General features: G+C 44.0%; 8 protein-coding genes and 1 non-coding gene across 9 annotated transcripts; 2 read left to right on the top strand and 7 right to left on the bottom strand.

Annotated features, from left to right (window-relative positions):
- Nucleotides 1-348: 348 nt before the first annotated feature.
- Nucleotides 349-3282, bottom strand: ATC70_013090 (uncharacterized protein; the record flags this gene model as incomplete). The annotated part of the gene is made up of 1 exon (XM_064832256.1): nt 349-3282. The coding sequence occupies one exon, from the start codon at nt 3280-3282 to the stop codon at nt 349-351; it is 2934 nt and encodes a 977-aa protein (XP_064687811.1).
- Nucleotides 3283-3707: 425 nt separating this feature from the next.
- On the bottom strand, nt 3708-4664 carry ATC70_013089 (uncharacterized protein; the record flags this gene model as incomplete). Its single annotated transcript, XM_064832255.1, has 1 exon — nt 3708-4664. One exon carries the CDS (start codon nt 4662-4664, stop codon nt 3708-3710), a length of 957 nt encoding a protein of 318 aa, XP_064687810.1.
- A 512-nt stretch (nt 4665-5176) lies between these two features.
- On the bottom strand, nt 5177-8110 carry ATC70_013088 (uncharacterized protein; the record flags this gene model as incomplete). Its single annotated transcript, XM_064832254.1, has 1 exon — nt 5177-8110. One exon carries the CDS (start codon nt 8108-8110, stop codon nt 5177-5179), a length of 2934 nt encoding a protein of 977 aa, XP_064687809.1.
- A 425-nt stretch (nt 8111-8535) lies between these two features.
- ATC70_013087 (uncharacterized protein) lies at nt 8536-9492 on the bottom strand (the record flags this gene model as incomplete). The annotated part of the gene is made up of 1 exon (XM_064832253.1): nt 8536-9492. The coding sequence occupies one exon, from the start codon at nt 9490-9492 to the stop codon at nt 8536-8538; it is 957 nt and encodes a 318-aa protein (XP_064687808.1).
- A 790-nt stretch (nt 9493-10282) lies between these two features.
- Nucleotides 10283-11452, bottom strand: ATC70_013086 (uncharacterized protein; the record flags this gene model as incomplete). The annotated part of the gene is made up of 1 exon (XM_064832252.1): nt 10283-11452. The coding sequence occupies one exon, from the start codon at nt 11450-11452 to the stop codon at nt 10283-10285; it is 1170 nt and encodes a 389-aa protein (XP_064687807.1).
- A 531-nt stretch (nt 11453-11983) lies between these two features.
- Nucleotides 11984-12280, bottom strand: SNX4_3 (intercellular trafficking and secretion; the record flags this gene model as incomplete). Its single annotated transcript, XM_064832251.1, has 1 exon — nt 11984-12280. One exon carries the CDS (start codon nt 12278-12280, stop codon nt 11984-11986), a length of 297 nt encoding a protein of 98 aa, XP_064687806.1.
- A 1-nt stretch (nt 12281) lies between these two features.
- ATC70_013084 lies at nt 12282-12355 on the top strand. The gene has a single exon. It is a non-coding gene; the product is annotated as a tRNA-Ile (tRNA).
- A 581-nt stretch (nt 12356-12936) lies between these two features.
- Nucleotides 12937-16247, top strand: YUH1_3 (ubiquitinyl hydrolase 1; the record flags this gene model as incomplete). Its single annotated transcript, XM_064832250.1, has 10 exons — nt 12937-13000; nt 13057-13185; nt 13247-13707; nt 13761-13912; nt 13970-14630; nt 14684-14816; nt 14869-15681; nt 15743-15829; nt 15889-16048; nt 16109-16247. The coding sequence occupies 10 exons, from the start codon at nt 12937-12939 to the stop codon at nt 16245-16247; spliced, it is 2799 nt and encodes a 932-aa protein (XP_064687805.1).
- A 306-nt stretch (nt 16248-16553) lies between these two features.
- Nucleotides 16554-17277, bottom strand: ATC70_013082 (R3H domain-containing protein; the record flags this gene model as incomplete). The annotated part of the gene is made up of 3 exons (XM_064832249.1): nt 16554-16564; nt 16623-17031; nt 17086-17277. The coding sequence occupies 3 exons, from the start codon at nt 17275-17277 to the stop codon at nt 16554-16556; spliced, it is 612 nt and encodes a 203-aa protein (XP_064687804.1).
- Nucleotides 17278-17921: the final 644 nt, after the last annotated feature.

The raw sequence follows: 17921 nt of genomic DNA, 5'->3' as shown, positions 1-17921 counted from the left end.
GAGGAAATACTTTTTACCGAGGCAAGGTGGAAAAAGTGATGAAAAACGGAAAGAGATGCTCGTTTAGCTCAGTTTAAGATTGGTTTTTATTTATATGAAATTTAGTGGGCACTCGATGGGAGCATAGCCTAATTTCAAGGACAAATATATAACAAGTAACTAAAAAAATCCTCCAGAGCACTTTCAAAAGGACAAAAAATGCAGTGACAAGAGTGCAGGACATGGAGACTAGTGGTGCTCACATTGAGGATCTCGAGGGACAACCAACGGATGGGAACTTTGATAATGACTTACCACCGAGGAGCCGCACGTAGAAAACAACAATGGAACATGTTCATCCCTGTCAGATCAATCAGTACTGGAGTACCAAAGAGACGCTGGATCTGGATCCGGAGCAATGACAGCCAGAGGATGCACAAGGCAATCGATAGCATACAGTAGGTTCAGTAGAGCAGACCAGTAAGCAGGAGGACCAGCAGAGGCAGTGGTTGGCAGGCAATTAAGAGCATGATCAATACGGTGCACACCAGGAGGAGCAGGCGGCAAGGCATCGATTAAGTCAGGATCAAGAGCACGGCAGTACAAAAAGTGATCACGAGAGATGTGAACACCTGCAGGTGACATACATGGGCACTCCTCACGCATGTTTGTGAAGCGACCAAGGCGCCAACGGACCAAACGACTACGGGCAATACGACCAAGAGGCAGATAGAGGATGGGATCAGGCCTTGTGGTGTCAGGACGACAAGCACGAAGCAAAGTATGACGACCAGTGACAGCAGCAGCAGAGAGCTGGAGATCAACCTGATCTTGCCAATAGGCAGCAAAGGTAGTGCGCAAGCCAGCAGAAGAAGGAACAGGGTCAGGCAGCGACTGATACAGAGGGTTTTCACATATAAAACGATCCAACCTTGTATAGTACAAATGGGCACGAAGTAGAACCAGCAGACAATCGTCAGGCAGAGTATCAGCACGCAGAGCAAAACGGGTAGCCAGGACATTGTAGCGATGTTTGATACTGGGAAGACAGGTAATGTGCTTGGCGACATTGACCCAAGTACTACCCACAAACATGCCAACAAGTCGGTTTTGCAGAGTATCCAGAGCAGTGAAATCACGAGCAGAGAGATGCGAGATGGCCAGACCGTATTCAAGCTTAGGACGAATAAATGTCCTGTACAAGCGAGAGGAGAGCAGCAAAGAGAAACCATTGCGGTTGACACCAACAGAGTTTAACAGAGCCATGGTCTTGACAGCACCAGCAGAACGCAGAGACAGAATACCAGGAGCATGCAGGCCTTTGTATCGGAATGGCATACCAAGGTATGTAAATTCGTCAACGACAGGCAGGGCTTCATTGTATAGTACAAGAGGAGAACCAGCAAGAGCAGCAGCAGTACCAAGCACAGCGCATTTGGAAGGCTTCCACCTATATCCAAGAGAGACAGAATGACCAGCAGCAAGATCCAACATACGCTGAACCTCAGACTTTGAACCAAAGACAGCCACATCATCAGCGAACATGAGACTATTGATAGCAATAGGAGCATCAGCACCAGGCACAGGCAGCATAGTAGCACCAGTAGCACCAGAACGCAAAAGACTCGGTAAAGAATTGATATACAACGAGTACAAGTGGGGACTGAGCACTGAGCCTTGCAGAACACCAGTAACAGGAGAGAAAGCAACCGAGTTGTGATTAGCAATCAAGACAGAAACAGACACATCATCAAACATGTTGATCAACAGACCCAGAACAGCACGAGGAAGACTAGAACCAGCCAAAGCAGACCAGATAACACGACGATCGACTGTGTCATATGCTGACTTGATATCCAAGAAAGCGACAACAGGACGACGACGGTGCGCAACAAAGTAATCATGCATCAAGTCATGCAAGCAGAGGGCTTGATCCAGAGGACTACGTTGAGGGCGGAAACCACCTTGGGCAATGTCAAGGGCAGGAGAATGGGCATCCAGCTCAGGCATGAGAGAGAACTCAAACAGTTTGCGCACAACAGAAGTCAGAGAAATAGGCCTATAGTTGGCGGGATCAGAAGCATCACCTTTCTTGAAGATGGGGAAGACTTGGGCATGACGCCAGAGAGCAGGAGTATACGACCATTGATAGCACAATTTGAAGAGCAACGACAAGACAGGAGCAATCTCAGAGACCAAGGACTTGAGCATCTCAGCCTTGATATGATCTGGACCAGGAGCTTTATGTGTTGGGAGCCGTCGAATATGAGATACAAGAGTATCAACATCGAACAGTGACAAATCCACAGGCACACAAAAAGGCAGAACAGAGTCAAAAGTGGGGGGAGCAGCAGGACGAGTAGCAGTGGCAAGCAGAGAGCCATCATACACCGAAGCGAGATGAGAACCCATAGCAGAGACAGAAGCAGCAGGACCATCAGGGTGGTTGTACGTAGGAGAGGATTCTTTATTACGCTTGATGCGCTTAATAGCAGCAGTAGCTTTTGAGAAATCACACTCCAGGGCAGTACAGAATTGTTGCCAGGACCTTCGCTTTGCAGCTTGTACCAGGGAACGAAACTTGCGATGAGCAACTTTGTATAAGAACCATTTTTCAATTTTGGCAATACCAAAGGCATGCCTCCATTGACTATATGAGCGATCGCGTGCAGTAGCAGCATCCTGAATTTCTTGTGTCCAGTACTTCTTCCAATGGCCAGGACGACCGGATTTTACACCAATAGAACTATCCAGAGATTCATACAAACATTGATTCAAAGAATCGTTGAGTGCATCAATATCTGGACGAACACCAGGAGGAGCAGACACCAAACCAGAGAGAGTAACAACCAGAGGAGCAACAGAAGATCGAAAGGATTCACGGAGTAAGCCCAAAGGCTTCTCTTTCGTCAATTTCGAGAGCTTCCATTGACGCCGAGGAGCCAGAACAGAATCACCAGGAGCCACAGTGTCATCGAGAGGTGGCACATACCCGAAAGTAAGTGACATCAATCGATGGTCAGAACCAAGAGACAGATCAGACTCAACCACCAGTTGAGGATTCACCAAAGCAACATCACCAATATTTGTCAAAAACAAATCAATGATACTACTCAATTCTTGCTGCTGCCGAAAAGAAGAGTACGTCGTAACGCCAAAAGCCAAAGACGCATTGAGCACAGACAAGCAATGTTCATCAAACCAAGGTTTGAGAGCATTACCACGAGCATTGGAGATAGCATCACCAGTGAGAGAACCCAACCGAGCATTGAAATCGCCACAGAGGATAGTATCCCTAGTCATAGGTAGTGAACTAAGGGCCGAGAGCACCTTATCAGATGATAAGGGTGGAGGAAAGTAAACACAATGAACCGTAAGGGTGCCAACCTTTAGAGACAGAGTGTGCGGATTATAAGAAGGTAGTTGGGAGACAGTGAAGGGACAGGAAGGAGAGACAAAGGCAGTGATACCACCAGAACCACGATTGAAAGCACCAGGTACTTTTGAACCATAGAGATGGAATTGAGACCAGTTTGTTGGAAAAGAGCCAGATGTAAGCCAAGTTTCAGTAACCAGCAGAACCTGAGTATCCAGTACATGAGAGAGAACATCATGGACTGTTGATTGGCGAAGACCATTGGCATTCCAGAGTGAAAGAGAGACGAAAACCGGGGAGACAGGCACATTAACATTATTAGGCAGTATAGATGGGGCAGAGAAGGAACTCATTATTGATCCACATCAGACATATCACTATCAGATCCAGCCTTGTCCTGGGAATCAGAGTTCAGCTTGCGACGGAACAGGAAATCAGCCTTTTTGGGCTCCTTCTTAGCAAAGCGTTCAACGGCCTGAGCAACGGCAACAGAGAGACTTTCATCGCAGATCCAACCTTTCTGTATAAAGTACTTACCGACACCACTAACATTAAGTGGGCGGAGGAAGGACAAAGTTTGCAGGCAGCGAGCTTCAGTAAATTGGTGAATCAGAGCATGGCGATCATCATCAGAGAGGCTGGCGTACTTGGGATCAGCAATATTGCTGGGGTCCAATGGATCAAAAGCAGGAAACAGTTCACCCTTAGCCTTGGTCAATAGAGCAGTAAACTCCTCAACGTATTGAACGTGCAACAGAACACCAATAACATGGGAGGCAGGAAAGCAGATATCCAAGACACGACCCAGATCAACACTAGCATTAGCTAGATGCTTACGCACTTCAGAACGTTGGATCTTTCGGGATCTACCAATATATACATATTGATAGCCCTGGACACCTTTGGTAGCAGCAGTGGTAAAGGCACGACCAGCAGCAAGACGTTTTTTGTCTTTTTTCTTAGGATCAGGCTTGTGAGCAGCAGCAGTAGCGATTTGGGCGAAATTAGGAGCTTCCTTGAGAGGCTTTGGAGACACTGGGGTAGAGGAACTTTCGCCCCCCTTGGGTCGACCCGAACCAGGAGAAGTGGTGTGACTAGTAACTGGACCTTGTTGTAATTTTTGAATAACCAGGTCCTTGTCTTGTAAAATTTTTTTCAGATCCTTGTTTTCTTGTTCCAAAGCAGCCAAACGTGTAAGGAGGTCCTCATGCTTGTTAACTTTCTCTGTTACCAAAGTAAGTTGTTGTTGGATTTGTTGCAGTATCGCTGGAAAGTGACTCATATCCAGGGCTTGTAGATTGGTGTCCATGGCGTTGAATATTTTTTGAAATTCCAACAATTCGAAAAAATATGAAACAGGTGTACGACAATTCTGAAATTATAACACAATAAACTGTTGATGGATGCAAGTATACTGGTACAATTTCGAGTGGATTGGAGTACTGGATGATGAGATATTACGTTTTTTGTGGTTTTTAGGATACTTTTTCCGAAGAGGGTGGCAAAAAGTGTCGAAAAACGGGAAGAGATGCTCGTTTAGCTCAGTTTAAAGATTGTGTTTATTTATAAGAAATTTAATGGGCACTCGATGGGAGCATAGCCTAATTTCAAGAACAAATATAGAACAAGTAACTAAAAAAATCCTCCAGAGCACTTTCAAAAGGACAAAAAATGCAGTGACAAGAGTACAGGACATGGAGACTAGTGGTGCTCACATTGAGGATCTCGAGGGACAACCAACGGATGGGAACTTTGATAATGACTTACCACCGAGGAGCCGCACGTAGAAAACAACAATGGAACATGTTCATCCCTGTCAGATCAATCAGTACTGGAGTACCAAAGAGACGCTGGATCTGGATCCGGAGCAATGACAGCCAGAGGATGCACAAGGCAATCGATAGCATACAGGAGGTTCAGTAGAGCAGGCCAGAAATCAGGAGGACCGGCAGAGGCATTAGTGGGCAAGCAATTAAGAGCATGGTCAATACGGTGCACACCAGGTGGAGCAGGCGGCAAGGCATCGATCAAGGCAGGATCAAGAGCACGACAGTACATAAAGTGATCACGAGAGATGTAGACACCTGCAGGTGACATACAGGGACACTCCTCACGCATGTTAGTAAAGCGGCCAAGACGCCAGCGGACCAAACGACTACGGGCAATACGACCAAGAGGCAGATAGAGTATGGGATCAGGCCTTGTGGTATCAGGACGACAAGCACGAAGCAAAGTATGACGACCAGTGACAGTAGCAGCAGAGAGTTGGAGATCAACCTGATCTTGCCAATAAGCAGCAAAGGTAGTGCGCAAGCCAGCAGAAGAAGGAACAGGGTCAGGCAGCGACTGATACAGAGGGTTTTCACATATAAAACGATCCAACCTTGTATAGTGCAAATGGGCACGAAGCAGAACCAGCAGACAATCGTCAGGCAGAGTATCAGCACGCAGAGCAAAACGGGTAGCCAGGACATTGTAGCGATGTTTGATACTGGGAAGACAGGTAATGTGCTTGGCGACATTGACCCAAGTACTACCCACAAACATGCCAACAAGTCGGTTTTGCAGAGTATCCAGAGCAGTGAAATCACGAGCAGAGAGATGCGAGATGGCCAGACCGTATTCAAGCTTAGGACGAATAAATGTCCTGTACAAGCGAGAGGAGAGCAGCAAAGAGAAACCATTGCGGTTGACACCAACAGAGTTTAACAGAGCCATGGTCTTGACAGCACCAGCAGAACGCAGAGACAGAATACCAGGAGCATGCAGGCCTTTGTATCGGAATGGCATACCAAGGTATGTAAATTCGTCAACGACAGGCAGGGCTTCATTGTATAGTACAAGAGGAGAACCAGCAAGAGCAGCAGCAGTACCAAGCACAGCGCATTTGGAAGGCTTCCACCTATATCCAAGAGAGACAGAATGACCAGCAGCAAGATCCAACATACGCTGAACCTCAGACTTTGAACCAAAGACAGCCACATCATCAGCGAACAGGAGACTATTGATAGCAATAGGAGCATCAGCACCAGGCACAGGCAGCATAGTAGCACCAGTAGCACCAGAACGCAAAAGACTTGGTAAAGAGTTGATATACAACGAGTACAAGTGAGGACTGAGCACTGAGCCTTGCAGAACACCAGTGACAGGAGAGAAGGCAGTCGAGTTGTGATTAGCAATCAAGACAGAGACAGACACATCATCAAACATGTTGATCAACAGACCCAGAACAGCACGAGGAAGACTAGAACCAGCCAAAGCAGACCAGATAACACGACGATCGACTGTGTCATATGCTGACTTGATATCCAAGAAAGCGACAACAGGACGACGACGGTGCGCAACAAAGTAATCATGCATCAAGTCATGCAAGCAGAGGGCTTGATCCAGAGGACTACGTTGAGGGCGGAAACCACCTTGGGCAATGTCAAGGGCAGGAGAATGGGCATCCAGCTCAGGCATGAGAGAGAACTCAAACAGTTTGCGCACAACAGAAGTCAGAGAAATAGGCCTATAGTTGGCGGGATCAGAAGCATCACCTTTCTTGAAGATGGGGAAGACTTGGGCATGACGCCAGAGAGCAGGAGTATACGACCATTGGTAACACAGAGTGAACAACAGAGACAACACCGGAGCAATCTCAGAGACCAAGGACTTGAGCATCTCAGCTTTAATATGATCTGGACCAGGAGCTTTATGTGTTGGGAGCCGCTGAATGTGAGATACAAGAGTATCAACATCGAACAGTGACAAATCCACAGGCACACAAAAAGGCAGAACAGAGTCAAAAGTGGGGGGAGCAGCAGGACGAGTAGCAGTGGCAAGCAGAGAGCCATCATACACCGAAGCGAGATGAGAACCCATAGCAGAGACAGAAGCAGCAGGACCGTCGGGATGACTGTAGGTAGCAGAAGACTCTTTGTTACGCTTGATGCGCTTGATAGCAGCAGTAGCTTTTGAGAAATCCTTTTCTAGAATACCACAGAACTGTTTCCAGGACCTTCGCTTTGCAGCTTGCACCAGGGAGCGAAACTTGCGATGCGCAATTTTGTATAAGGACCATTTTTCAACTTTGACAATACCAAAGGCATGCCTCCATTGACTATAAGAGTGATCACGTACAGTAGCAGCATCCTGAATTTCTTGCGTCCAGTACTTCTTCCAATGGCCAGGACGACCAGATTTCACACCAATAGAACTATCCAGAGATTCATACAAACATTGATTCAAAGAATCGTTGAGTGCATCAATATCTGGACGAACACCAGGAGGAGCAGACACCAAACCAGAAAGAGTACCAACCAGAGGAGCAACAGAAGATCGAAAGGATTCACGGAGTAAGCCCAAAGGCTTCTCTTTCGTCAATTTCGAGAGCTTCCATTGACGCCGAGGAGCCAGAACAGAATCACCAGGAGCCACAGTGTCATCGAGAGGTGGCACATACCCGAAAGTAAGTGACATCAATCGATGGTCAGAACCAAGAGACAGATCAGACTCAACCACCAGTTGAGGATTCACCAAAGCAACATCACCAATATTTGTCAAAAACAAATCAATGATACTACTCAATTCTTGTTGCTGCCGAAAAGAAGAGTACGTCGTAACACCAAAAGCCAAAGACACATTGAGTACAGACAAGCAGTGTTCATCAAACCAAGGTTTGAGAGCATTACCACGAGCATTAGAGATAGCATCACCAGTGAGAGAACCCAACCGAGCATTGAAATCGCCACATAGAATAGTATCCCTAGTCATAGGTAATGAACTAAGGGCCGAGAGCACCTTATCAGATGATAAGGGTGGAGGTAAGTATACACAATGGACCGTAAGGGAGCCAACCTTAAGGGACAAAGTATGCGGATTATAGGATGGGAGTTGATAGACAGAGTAAGGACAGGAAGGAGAGACAAAAGCAGTGATACCACCAGAACCACGATTGAAAGCACCAGGTACTTTTGAACCATAGAGATGGAATTGAGACCAGTTTGTTGGAAAAGAGCCAGATGTAAGCCAAGTTTCAGTAACCAGCAGAACCTGAGTATCCAGTACATGAGAGAGAACATCATGGACTGTTGATTGGCGAAGACCATTGGCATTCCAAAGAGAGAGAGAGACAAATAAGGAGTGGACAGGGTTATCATTTTGGGTATACAGTATCGAGGACTCAGTGGTGGAACACATTATTGTTCCATAGCAGAATCTTCATTGGCAGAGTCAGCATTAATCTTGCGACGGAACAAGAAGTTAGCCCTCTTGGGTTCCTTCTTTGCAAAGCGTTGAATGGCATCACCAACAGAAACAGAAAGGTCTTCGTCACAAATCCAGCCTTGCTCAACAAAGTACTTACCAACACCACTGACATTCAGAGGACGTAGGAAAGCTAAGGTTTGCAGACACCGAGCAGCAGTAAATTCCATGATCAAAGCAGTACGTTGATCCAGAGTCAAAGAGTCATACTTAGGATCAGCTATGTTAGCAGGGTCCAAAGGGTCAAAGTCGAAGAAGAATTCAGCCTCACAAGCCTCCAAAAGTGCAGTAAAATCCTGAACATATTGCACATGCACCAGGATGCCAATAACATCGGATGCTGGGAAACAGATGTCAAGCACACGACCCAAATCAACGCCGGCTTTGCGCAAGAGAGAGCGAACTTCAGAGCGTGCAATCTTCTTAGATCTACCAATATAAACATATTGGTAACCTTGAGGACCTTTACGAGCAGCAGTTGTAAAGGCGCGACCAATAGCAAGACGCTTCTTAGCTTGCTTAGCTTCAGTAGCAGGATCAGGAAGAGTAGCAGCAGCCTTTGCGACATTTGCATAGCTAGGTGATTCAGTAGCCTTAGTATTCATAGAGCCAGTAGTAGTTTTGAGGGTTGACCCCTCTACCGCCGTGGGCCGACTCGAACCAGAGGGGACCACGTGACCGGAGACTGCACCCTGCAATTTTTGAATTGCAAGGTCCTTGTCCTGTAAAAGTTTTTTCAACTCTGAATTCTCTTTTTCCAGAGTATCTAAACGAGCAAGAAGACCATCATGTTCGTTGACGCGAGCAGTAACCGAGGTAAGTTGTTCTTGGAGCTGATTAAGAATCATTTGAAGCTGATTCATATCCATACCCTGTAGATTGGTGGCCATGACGGAGAATATTTTTTTATAAATTTGAAAATTTTTAAAAAAATATCAAGGAGGTGTTCGACAAATTTGAAACTATAACACAATAAACTGTTACCAAAGGCAAGCAAAGTTGTGTAATTTCGAGTTGTTGGAGTTGGTAGTTATCGAGGAAATACGTTTTTTCTAGTCTGGAACAACTTTTTTCCGAAAACGGTGGCAAAAAGTGTTGAAAAACGGAAAGAGATGCTCGTTTAGCTCAGGCGAAAATTTATGGTTGTTTATTGATTACAATGAATTAGCAATGTAAAAAATATAGACTTATATGCATGCGATCTTTGGATCATTAGTTGCAAGTCCTGAGAAGCGACGTACAGCAAAAAAGCTTAAATTGATAGTTTGATCTCCATGCAGGAACAACATGCAAGTGTCCAGAAAAGGGAAAGGTCCTAAACTAAAAATTAAACTGGTAAAAAAGAAGTACAGGCAGGAAAAAGAAGTAAAACAAGTGAGATAAAAGGGTAGAGAATAAGAAGCTATGGTGTATGAGACATGCAATTGAGGATACCTCGATGTTCAGACAGCAGCACAGACAAAATAAACCCACAGTCCTCAGTGGCACAAAAAAAGCAAGAAAAAAAGGAGAAAACGAGGCATTTGCATATAGCAAAATGAGTAGAGAGACAAAGACCAAACGAGAAAGAAGCAGAGAAGGAGGACAAAGTGAATACGGACACTACCACAAAGGCAGCAGAAACAGAAACAATGAGAGTGGGAATGAGAGAGCAAAACGATTTTAACAACAAGGTGTCAATCAGTTATCAGAAGGCTCTGACATTTCAAGATCCTTGGTAGCAGAGAGAGTGGGGGAGACAGCATAAGCCAAGAGAGAGGCAGTTTCAGCATCATGATGCAAGAGGTAGCCAAGATAACTCAAACGTTGTTTCTTGGCTAAACGTTCTTGATCAGAGGATCGGGATGGTGGTTTAGCAGCAGCAGAGGAGGAGGAACGAGCAAGCATTTCTTCTTTCAAAATGGCATCAAATTGGGCTTGGTTGATGCGATCATACAAAAGAAAAGAACGAGCAACAGAAACACGGACAGAGCGACGGACAAAAGACAGCGAACGAAGGCAGCGAAGGTTTTCGACCTCAATGGCCTTTTGGACACGCAGATCAGGAGAGAGAGAAGCAAATTTGGGATCTTTGAGATTGACTGGATCACATGGATCAAAGTCAATCAACGGAGAAGAGCCACGACCATGGAGATGCATGGCTTTGGTGAGGGTGAGAACATAGTCGTTGTGAACAAGGAAAGAAATCACATTCTGTACAGGATATTGAATATCCAGCACACGAGAGTTATTCAATCCTACGCCTTGTACAAGGCGACGCAGCTCAGAAAGACGACGGCGGACAGGAGTAGCATAGTACACAAATTGATAACCAGATGGTATATCACTTTGAGGAGCAAAAAGACGAGCAAGAGTAGCGGATGCCTTGGTGGCAGATGGAGGAGGAGGACGAGCAGCAGGCTTCTTCTTACGCTTTGCACCTGTATTAGATGCAACGACGGCAGCAAAAGATGGTTGATTTCCTGGAAACGAAGAGGTGGCAGAGGTAGCATTGGTGCATGTAGTTGATGCTGGTGCTGTTGTGATGGTAGTAGTGGCAGGAGGTGGGTGGGATGATGATGGTTTGGGAGCCAGGCTAGTTGTAGTACCAGTAGCAGCTGCAAGTTGGGCTTCGAGAGCGTGACGAGCAGCTTCAGACTCTGCCAGGGCTGTTTTTAACCGCTCAATTTCGACATGGGCGGTTTCCAGACGAGCTAAGCGATTTCGAACCTCAATCATAAAGGTTGAAAGTTGCTGTTCACTCGCTGGAGAGGCAGATGGAGGAGTTGTTGTTCCAAAATCAGTTGAAATGTTGATGATATCAACTGATGTTTGTGGATGATGGTGCTGAGAGGTTGGAGAGAGTGTCATTTTCTTTGTTTTTAACTGTTGAGTGAAATCTACAGCGAAAAAAGGTGGAGATCTTGAGGAACTTGGCCGTTTTTGACCTGGAGAAAGAGAGGACGCAGAGCTTAATGCCTGGTTTACTTTGGTGTCGTCTGGAATGGTGTTCTTGCTATGTATTGTATGGAATTGTAGAGTTGGGTCAATTTTTTCAATATTACTGGGCTTCAATGTATTAAAAAAATTGGTTAGCGGAAAGAAAGGTGCTCGTTTAGCTCAGTTTAAAGATTGTTTTTATTTATATACAATGTTTTATAATTGGGCACTCGGTATGAGCATATGCCATAAAACTAGTAACTATATAGACTAAAGAAAGAAAACCTCAACAGAGACAACGGAAAAGATGAGGAAAAAAGTTTGAGATGGCAGTAAAAGAGCAGAAGACTACTTGTAGTGGCACGGTTGATCTTGAGGGATGAACCAACGGATGGGAACTTTGATTTGACTTACCACCGAGGCACCGCACAAAGAAAGCAATCGGCCAAACGTTCATCTCAGTTAGCCATGAGAGGGAGGATAGAACCACAATGACCCGGGATCAGGATCAGGGGCGATAGTAGCCAAAGGGTGGACCAGACAGTCGATTGCATGAAGCAAAGATAGTAACGCAGACCAGTATACTGGAGGACCAGCAGAACCACTTATAGGCAGCATGTTCAGGGCATTGTCAATGACATGTACACCAGGAGGAGCAGCAGGCAGAGCATCCCACAGATCACGATCCAAAGCACGACATTGAGGGAAGTGATTTCGAGAGATGAAAGATCCATTCATGCAGGGACATTCCTCACGCATGGCTCGTTTAGCTCAGTTGGTTAGAGCGTGGTGCTAATAACGCCAAGGTCAACAGTTCGACCCTGTTAATGAGCATTTTTTTGCGAAAATTACCAATTGTAGTGTATATAGCATATTGATCGTCTCGGTTCATTGTTTTAATGGATTGAAATTGTTGTGAATCTGATATAAGATATATGTCGCGAAGCAATTTCTTTTAGTATGCGAATGTGATTATTCTGAGAACAGTGGGATGTTGCAAGCAAGTAAAAATGCCGTGTTGCATAAAAATTATCAGTATTTTTATCCATCCCGTAAAATGGGTAATATAAAATCAACATTGTAAAAACATTGGTATTGCATAAATTACTACAACAAGAACATTTATACATATATATCGCAACTGAATGATCAAGGTTTGTGTTCCTTTAATTCAAGATCTTGAAGAATTTTAAAGCAATTAAACCTCTACAAACAACAAACGTGCCTATTGACGTCCTGCCATTGGTCAATTGCGCCTCTTTCCACTCAACAACAACAAACTCGAACTTGTCAAAAAAAAAAAAAAGGCTTCAAAAAGGATTCACGCAATTAAAATAGATTTTTTTTCTTTTATTTATATTACACCTTTTCTTTTCATTTACTCTTTCTTCAAGTACTGCAACAGATAGTAGTGTATGCCTTCAACTGTATTAAACCTACCAACTTTATCAAGAAGCGCCTCTACTGGAAAAGCCCAATGTAAGATCACTTGACATAAACCTTTGCGCAGAGCATCCAACAAACTCGACTACTAGATGTTATCGGTATTTGTGCCATGGATAAAAAGGCTAGGTCAAAGCCTATGCGATATATTTTAGACAGAATGCTGGCGTACGGAGATTTTGAAGTAGTGATTTTCGGTGACAAGACAATTATTGATGAAGGTATGACAATCCATGTATAGAATGGAATCTTTATACTCAAAATGCACGCATTTTCATTCAGAGGTCGAGAATTGGCCTGGCTGCGATTTCCTGTTGTGCTTCTTCTCGGCGGGATTTCCACTTGACAAAGCTATCGAGTATGTGAAACTTCGTAAGCCATTTACTGTGAATGATGTGTGTATGCAATCATTGTTATGGGACCGTCGTATTGTCCTGGCTGTATTAGATGCTGTTGGTGTGCCCACTCCACCTCGTCTTGTGATATCGCGTGATGGAGGAGCCAAAGTAGATCCTGAAGCAGCACGTGCCTTTCATCAAGTCTCTGGTATGGATATTCATCGCATAATGGGAAAATACACAAAAAACACAAAACATGTCCATATTTCTCAAGATGGAATTGAAGTGGATGGTGCATTTCTTCCCAAAACCTTTTTGGAAAAACCTGTAGACAGCGAAAATCACAACATCAATATTTATTACGACAAAGAGCGTGGAGGAGGAGGAAGACGTTTGTTTAGGAAGGTAGTGTCATTGTTGTTTATTTGTGAGTCGCTGAGTCCTGATTTCCTTGTCAGATTGGTAACAAATCAAGCGAATTTGACCCCAATTTGAATATTCCAGCTGAAGAGGATTCTTGGATTTACGAGTCAATGATGGTCACCGAGAATAGCGAAGATGTCAAAGTCTACACTGTTGGCGCAACCTACGTCCATGCTGAAACCAGAAAGTAAGCCAAGTCCAGAGTCTCAATCATTGATTACCAACATCATCCCATACCGTATAGATCACCAACTGTAGACGGATTAGTCAAGCGCAACACCGAAGGAAAAGAGATCAGATATGTGACCGAGTTGACCGCAGAAGAAAAGCAAATTGCTGCCAAAGTGTCAAAGGCTTTTGGACAAATGATTTGCGGATTAGATCTACTTAGAGTCAAAGGAAAGTCCTATGTGATTGATGTCAATGGTTGGAGCTTTGTAAAGGGAAATGATCACTACTATGACCAATGCGCCAAATTGTTGAGCGAGGCTTTTCTTCGCTCTGTTCAAAGGCGACCATCAACCACGATTCACGATATTCCTCGAGAAATTCTTCCTGAAAATTCGTGGAGACTTAAAGGTTATGCTGCTGTATTCCGTCATGGTGACCGCACGCCCAAAAACAAACATAAAATCTCACTCGTCGCACAGCCTTTCATTGATCTCTTGGAAGGAAGCACACAGGAAGTCGTTTTCCGTCAGAAACATCAACTACAGTTGGTCACTAACGCCATTAACCAATGTTTGGAGCAAAACTTGGAAGAGGAGAGCAAACTGATGGCATTAAAGGAGATTTTGGAAAAGAAGAGCGAATTACCAGGCACCAAGGTGCAAGTAAAGCCAATTTTCGACAAAGAATCCAATCTGCTTCGAAAGTTGCAAGTCAATGTTAAATGGGGGGGTGAAGTAAGTAGTCTAATTTACCCAATCGACATCTCTTTACTGACTGCGAGGAATAGTTTACACACGCTGGGCTACATCAATCTCGAGATTTGGGCGAGAATCTTCGAAAAGACATGAAAATTCTTAACAAACATGTTACAGACGACATCAAGATCTGGAGTAGTTCAGAGCGTAGAGTTCGTGCAACAGGTAACTACAGTAACTGCTAGTATATTAAATTACAGTGCTAACTTTGGGTCAGCTGATGTGTTTACTCGTTATTTTCTCGGAAGACCAGAGTCAATTGATGGCGTTATTTCTGAGAGCAAATACTTGCTTGACGATAGCAATGCTGCCAAGGAACAAATGGATGCAGTCAAAAAGCAGCTCAAGTCATTGCTTCGTCCTGGATATGAAATTCCCACTATTCTGCTCGCTCAATGTGGCTGGCCAGCCAACATGGCGCAACCTCATATTATTTTGCAAGAAGTGTCTACCATCATGGGCCGTCTGCGAACTGTCATGCGGCTGAATTGGGCATCTAAAGATGTAGACGAATTGCAACGCCGTTGGTGCTGCTTTGAATCACCTAATCTGTTCAAGGAACGATGGGAAAAAATGTTCAACACTTTTTGCGTTAACCAAGTCAATGATAGTAGCGATTCTGATGTGAAAAAAGAGTCCTCATGCCCTGATCCTTCTGGTATCCCCGAATTGTACGACTCTCTCAAGTATGATGCGTTGCATAATCGCCAATTTTTAGAAGCTATTTTCAGTGATCCAGAGACATCCCGAGTGGCTACACCTACCGAGGACCACGGCAGCACCAGCTCAGATACTAGCTACAGATCTTCCACAGAGACGTCAGAAGTAATCAGCGATGATCTTCGTAATTTGTATGCTTATGTCCGAGTACTTTTCAATTTTGTGGCCCCTCAAGAATACGGCATCAGCGAAAAAGAGAAAAAGACCATTGGCATGCTGATTGGGCTACCTCTACTCAAGAGCATTTTGCACGATATGGAAGATTTCAAGACATCTGAGAAGCCAAAAACAAGGCTTTATTTTACTAAAGGTAGTATTTATATTTGGTAAATAAGATCTATGTATGCTCAACCATCTGCTATTACTCGTAGAATCACATGTACATGCACTTCTCAATCTAGTATATCTCTCTGGTTTACCAACCAAATTTCCACGCCCCATTCTACCTGAATTAGATTGTAAGTTGTACATCTATCTAAACAATTTACGAGGAACACTGAACCTTCTTTTCTTGCAGTCTTGACTCAAATTACATTCGAGTTGTACGAAAGAAACAGACACAACGGATCAGAAAAAGAATATTCGCTTCGCATTGCTTTTAGTCCTGGCGCACATTATGATTCCGTACTTGATCTGCGCATGGATGCTGAACATTGTTTGAAAGTGGCACCGAGAAAGTAAGTAGCTAGTGCACTGTAACGTGTATTTAGATTCTCACCTTCTTTTATCAATTGCAGAAATTTGATCCCTCATTTGTCATTAGACGAAGTCTTACAGTATTACAAAACTGCGTATCTTAGAATCCCTGAATTAGCAGCTATAGAAAGACAAATCGACGAAAGAAAACTATATTACGCTCAAGAAGACAACCAGTAAAGCATCATATAATCTTAGATATAAACTTTTGTACATTCTCCCCCATGTTTGCATTCCTCACATGAATAAATCACTTTTAAAACCCTTTTCCACTACCAAACCAATTTTAGTGCGCGTTTCCATGACAACAGATGGTTGAATTTGACAGCTGAGTTTGATACACGCCATGTTGTTGCCAAGTTGAAGGTGTTGTAGTAAATCAAATAATATCAAACAGGGAAGGAAAGGTTTTGTTGCATCAAAATTTATTTCGTTGAATATAAACAGAGCAAAAGTTGTAAAAGTAAACCATGAATATAACAGGATTTAACGGTTGGCTGTATAAAAACAAATTAGCACTCGAATTACTAAACATCCTCAAATAACAAAACTTACACTTGGCAACACGCTCGAGTTCGTCCTTCTTCTTGATGGCATAAGAGTTAGCAGAACCCTTGGCAGCGTTGATCAATTCATCAGCGAGACATTCAGCAACGGTCTTGACGTTACGGAAAGCAGACTCTCTGGTACCGACAGTCAACAAAGAGATGGCTTGGTTGACACGACGGAGAGGAGAGACATCGACAGCTTGACGACGGACAGTACCTTGAGAACCGATACGGGTGGAGTCTTCACGGGGACCACAGTTGATGATGGCATCAACGAGGATTTGAAGAGGGTTGGCATCAGTCAACAAGTGAACGATTTCGAAGGCATGTTGAACGATACGGGCAGCCATGAGCTTCTTACCGTTGTTGCGACCAGTCATCATGAGAGCGTTGGTCAAACGTTCAACGATAGGACACTATGGAATTATATTAGTACATTGAAACTTTGTTAGATCAGAGTGCAAACTTACTTGAGCCTTACGGAAACGCTTGACAGCGAAACGACCGGCAGTGTGAGGCAAGTAAACTTGTTGACGGATTTGGATATAATCTTGGAGAGAGATATCCTTGACCTCAACATCATCGTAAGACCACTTGTTGAAGAGCTTACGGGTACCATCGGCAGTAGCCAAAACGTCAGCGGGCAAATTAAGAGCAACCATGCTAGCCTACATCCATAAAGAATTAATATGAATCCATCCAAGTAGATTGATGAAATGATGGTAGATTTGAGAATGAGTATGCTGTCAAATGATGATCACGATTGATGTCTCTAGTGGTACATTACCTGTTGTCGATAAGAAAGAAGGTTTTTGATGTGTATACATGTTGGATACACTTAACTGAGAGTGTACTGAGAGCATGAAGCTGAAGATGTCACGTGGAGTAGTAGATTCCCCGGACCCTCGGACACAAAAGCACCGAGTAAGCATGTTGATTCCAAATGTAGCTACCCTTACCCAAGGAAAGCAGAGATCTACTGCTCACGAAGAGCATATATAATATTCTCACTCGACCAACGAAGTCTGATGCAAGCCGATCTAACCACAAAAACGATCCAAATTCTCAGTCTTCATGCACTAATCCAACTAGGCGTTGATGGGCCTACAGCCCTGTGACAATATGATGTCTTGTTCCAAGCATCTTTTTCGTTGATTCCCTACATTTGTGTTACAAAAAGTAAACACTAAACTCTAATAATTGTTTGTATTTCGTTTTTGATCTGCTGCCACTACTGGCAAGGTGGAAAAAAAAATATGAAAAGCAATTTAAGATTTAGTTGGATTTACACATTAAGATTGCACAC

The sequence above is a fragment of the Mucor velutinosus genome (assembly GCF_035048745.1).
Source record: "Mucor velutinosus strain NIH1002 chromosome Unknown tig00001572, whole genome shotgun sequence".
Taxonomy (NCBI): Eukaryota; Fungi; Mucoromycota; class Mucoromycetes; order Mucorales; family Mucoraceae; genus Mucor; species Mucor velutinosus.
The sequence above is the reverse complement of the archived record's forward strand: the minus strand, read 5'-3'. Positions and strand labels throughout refer to the sequence as shown.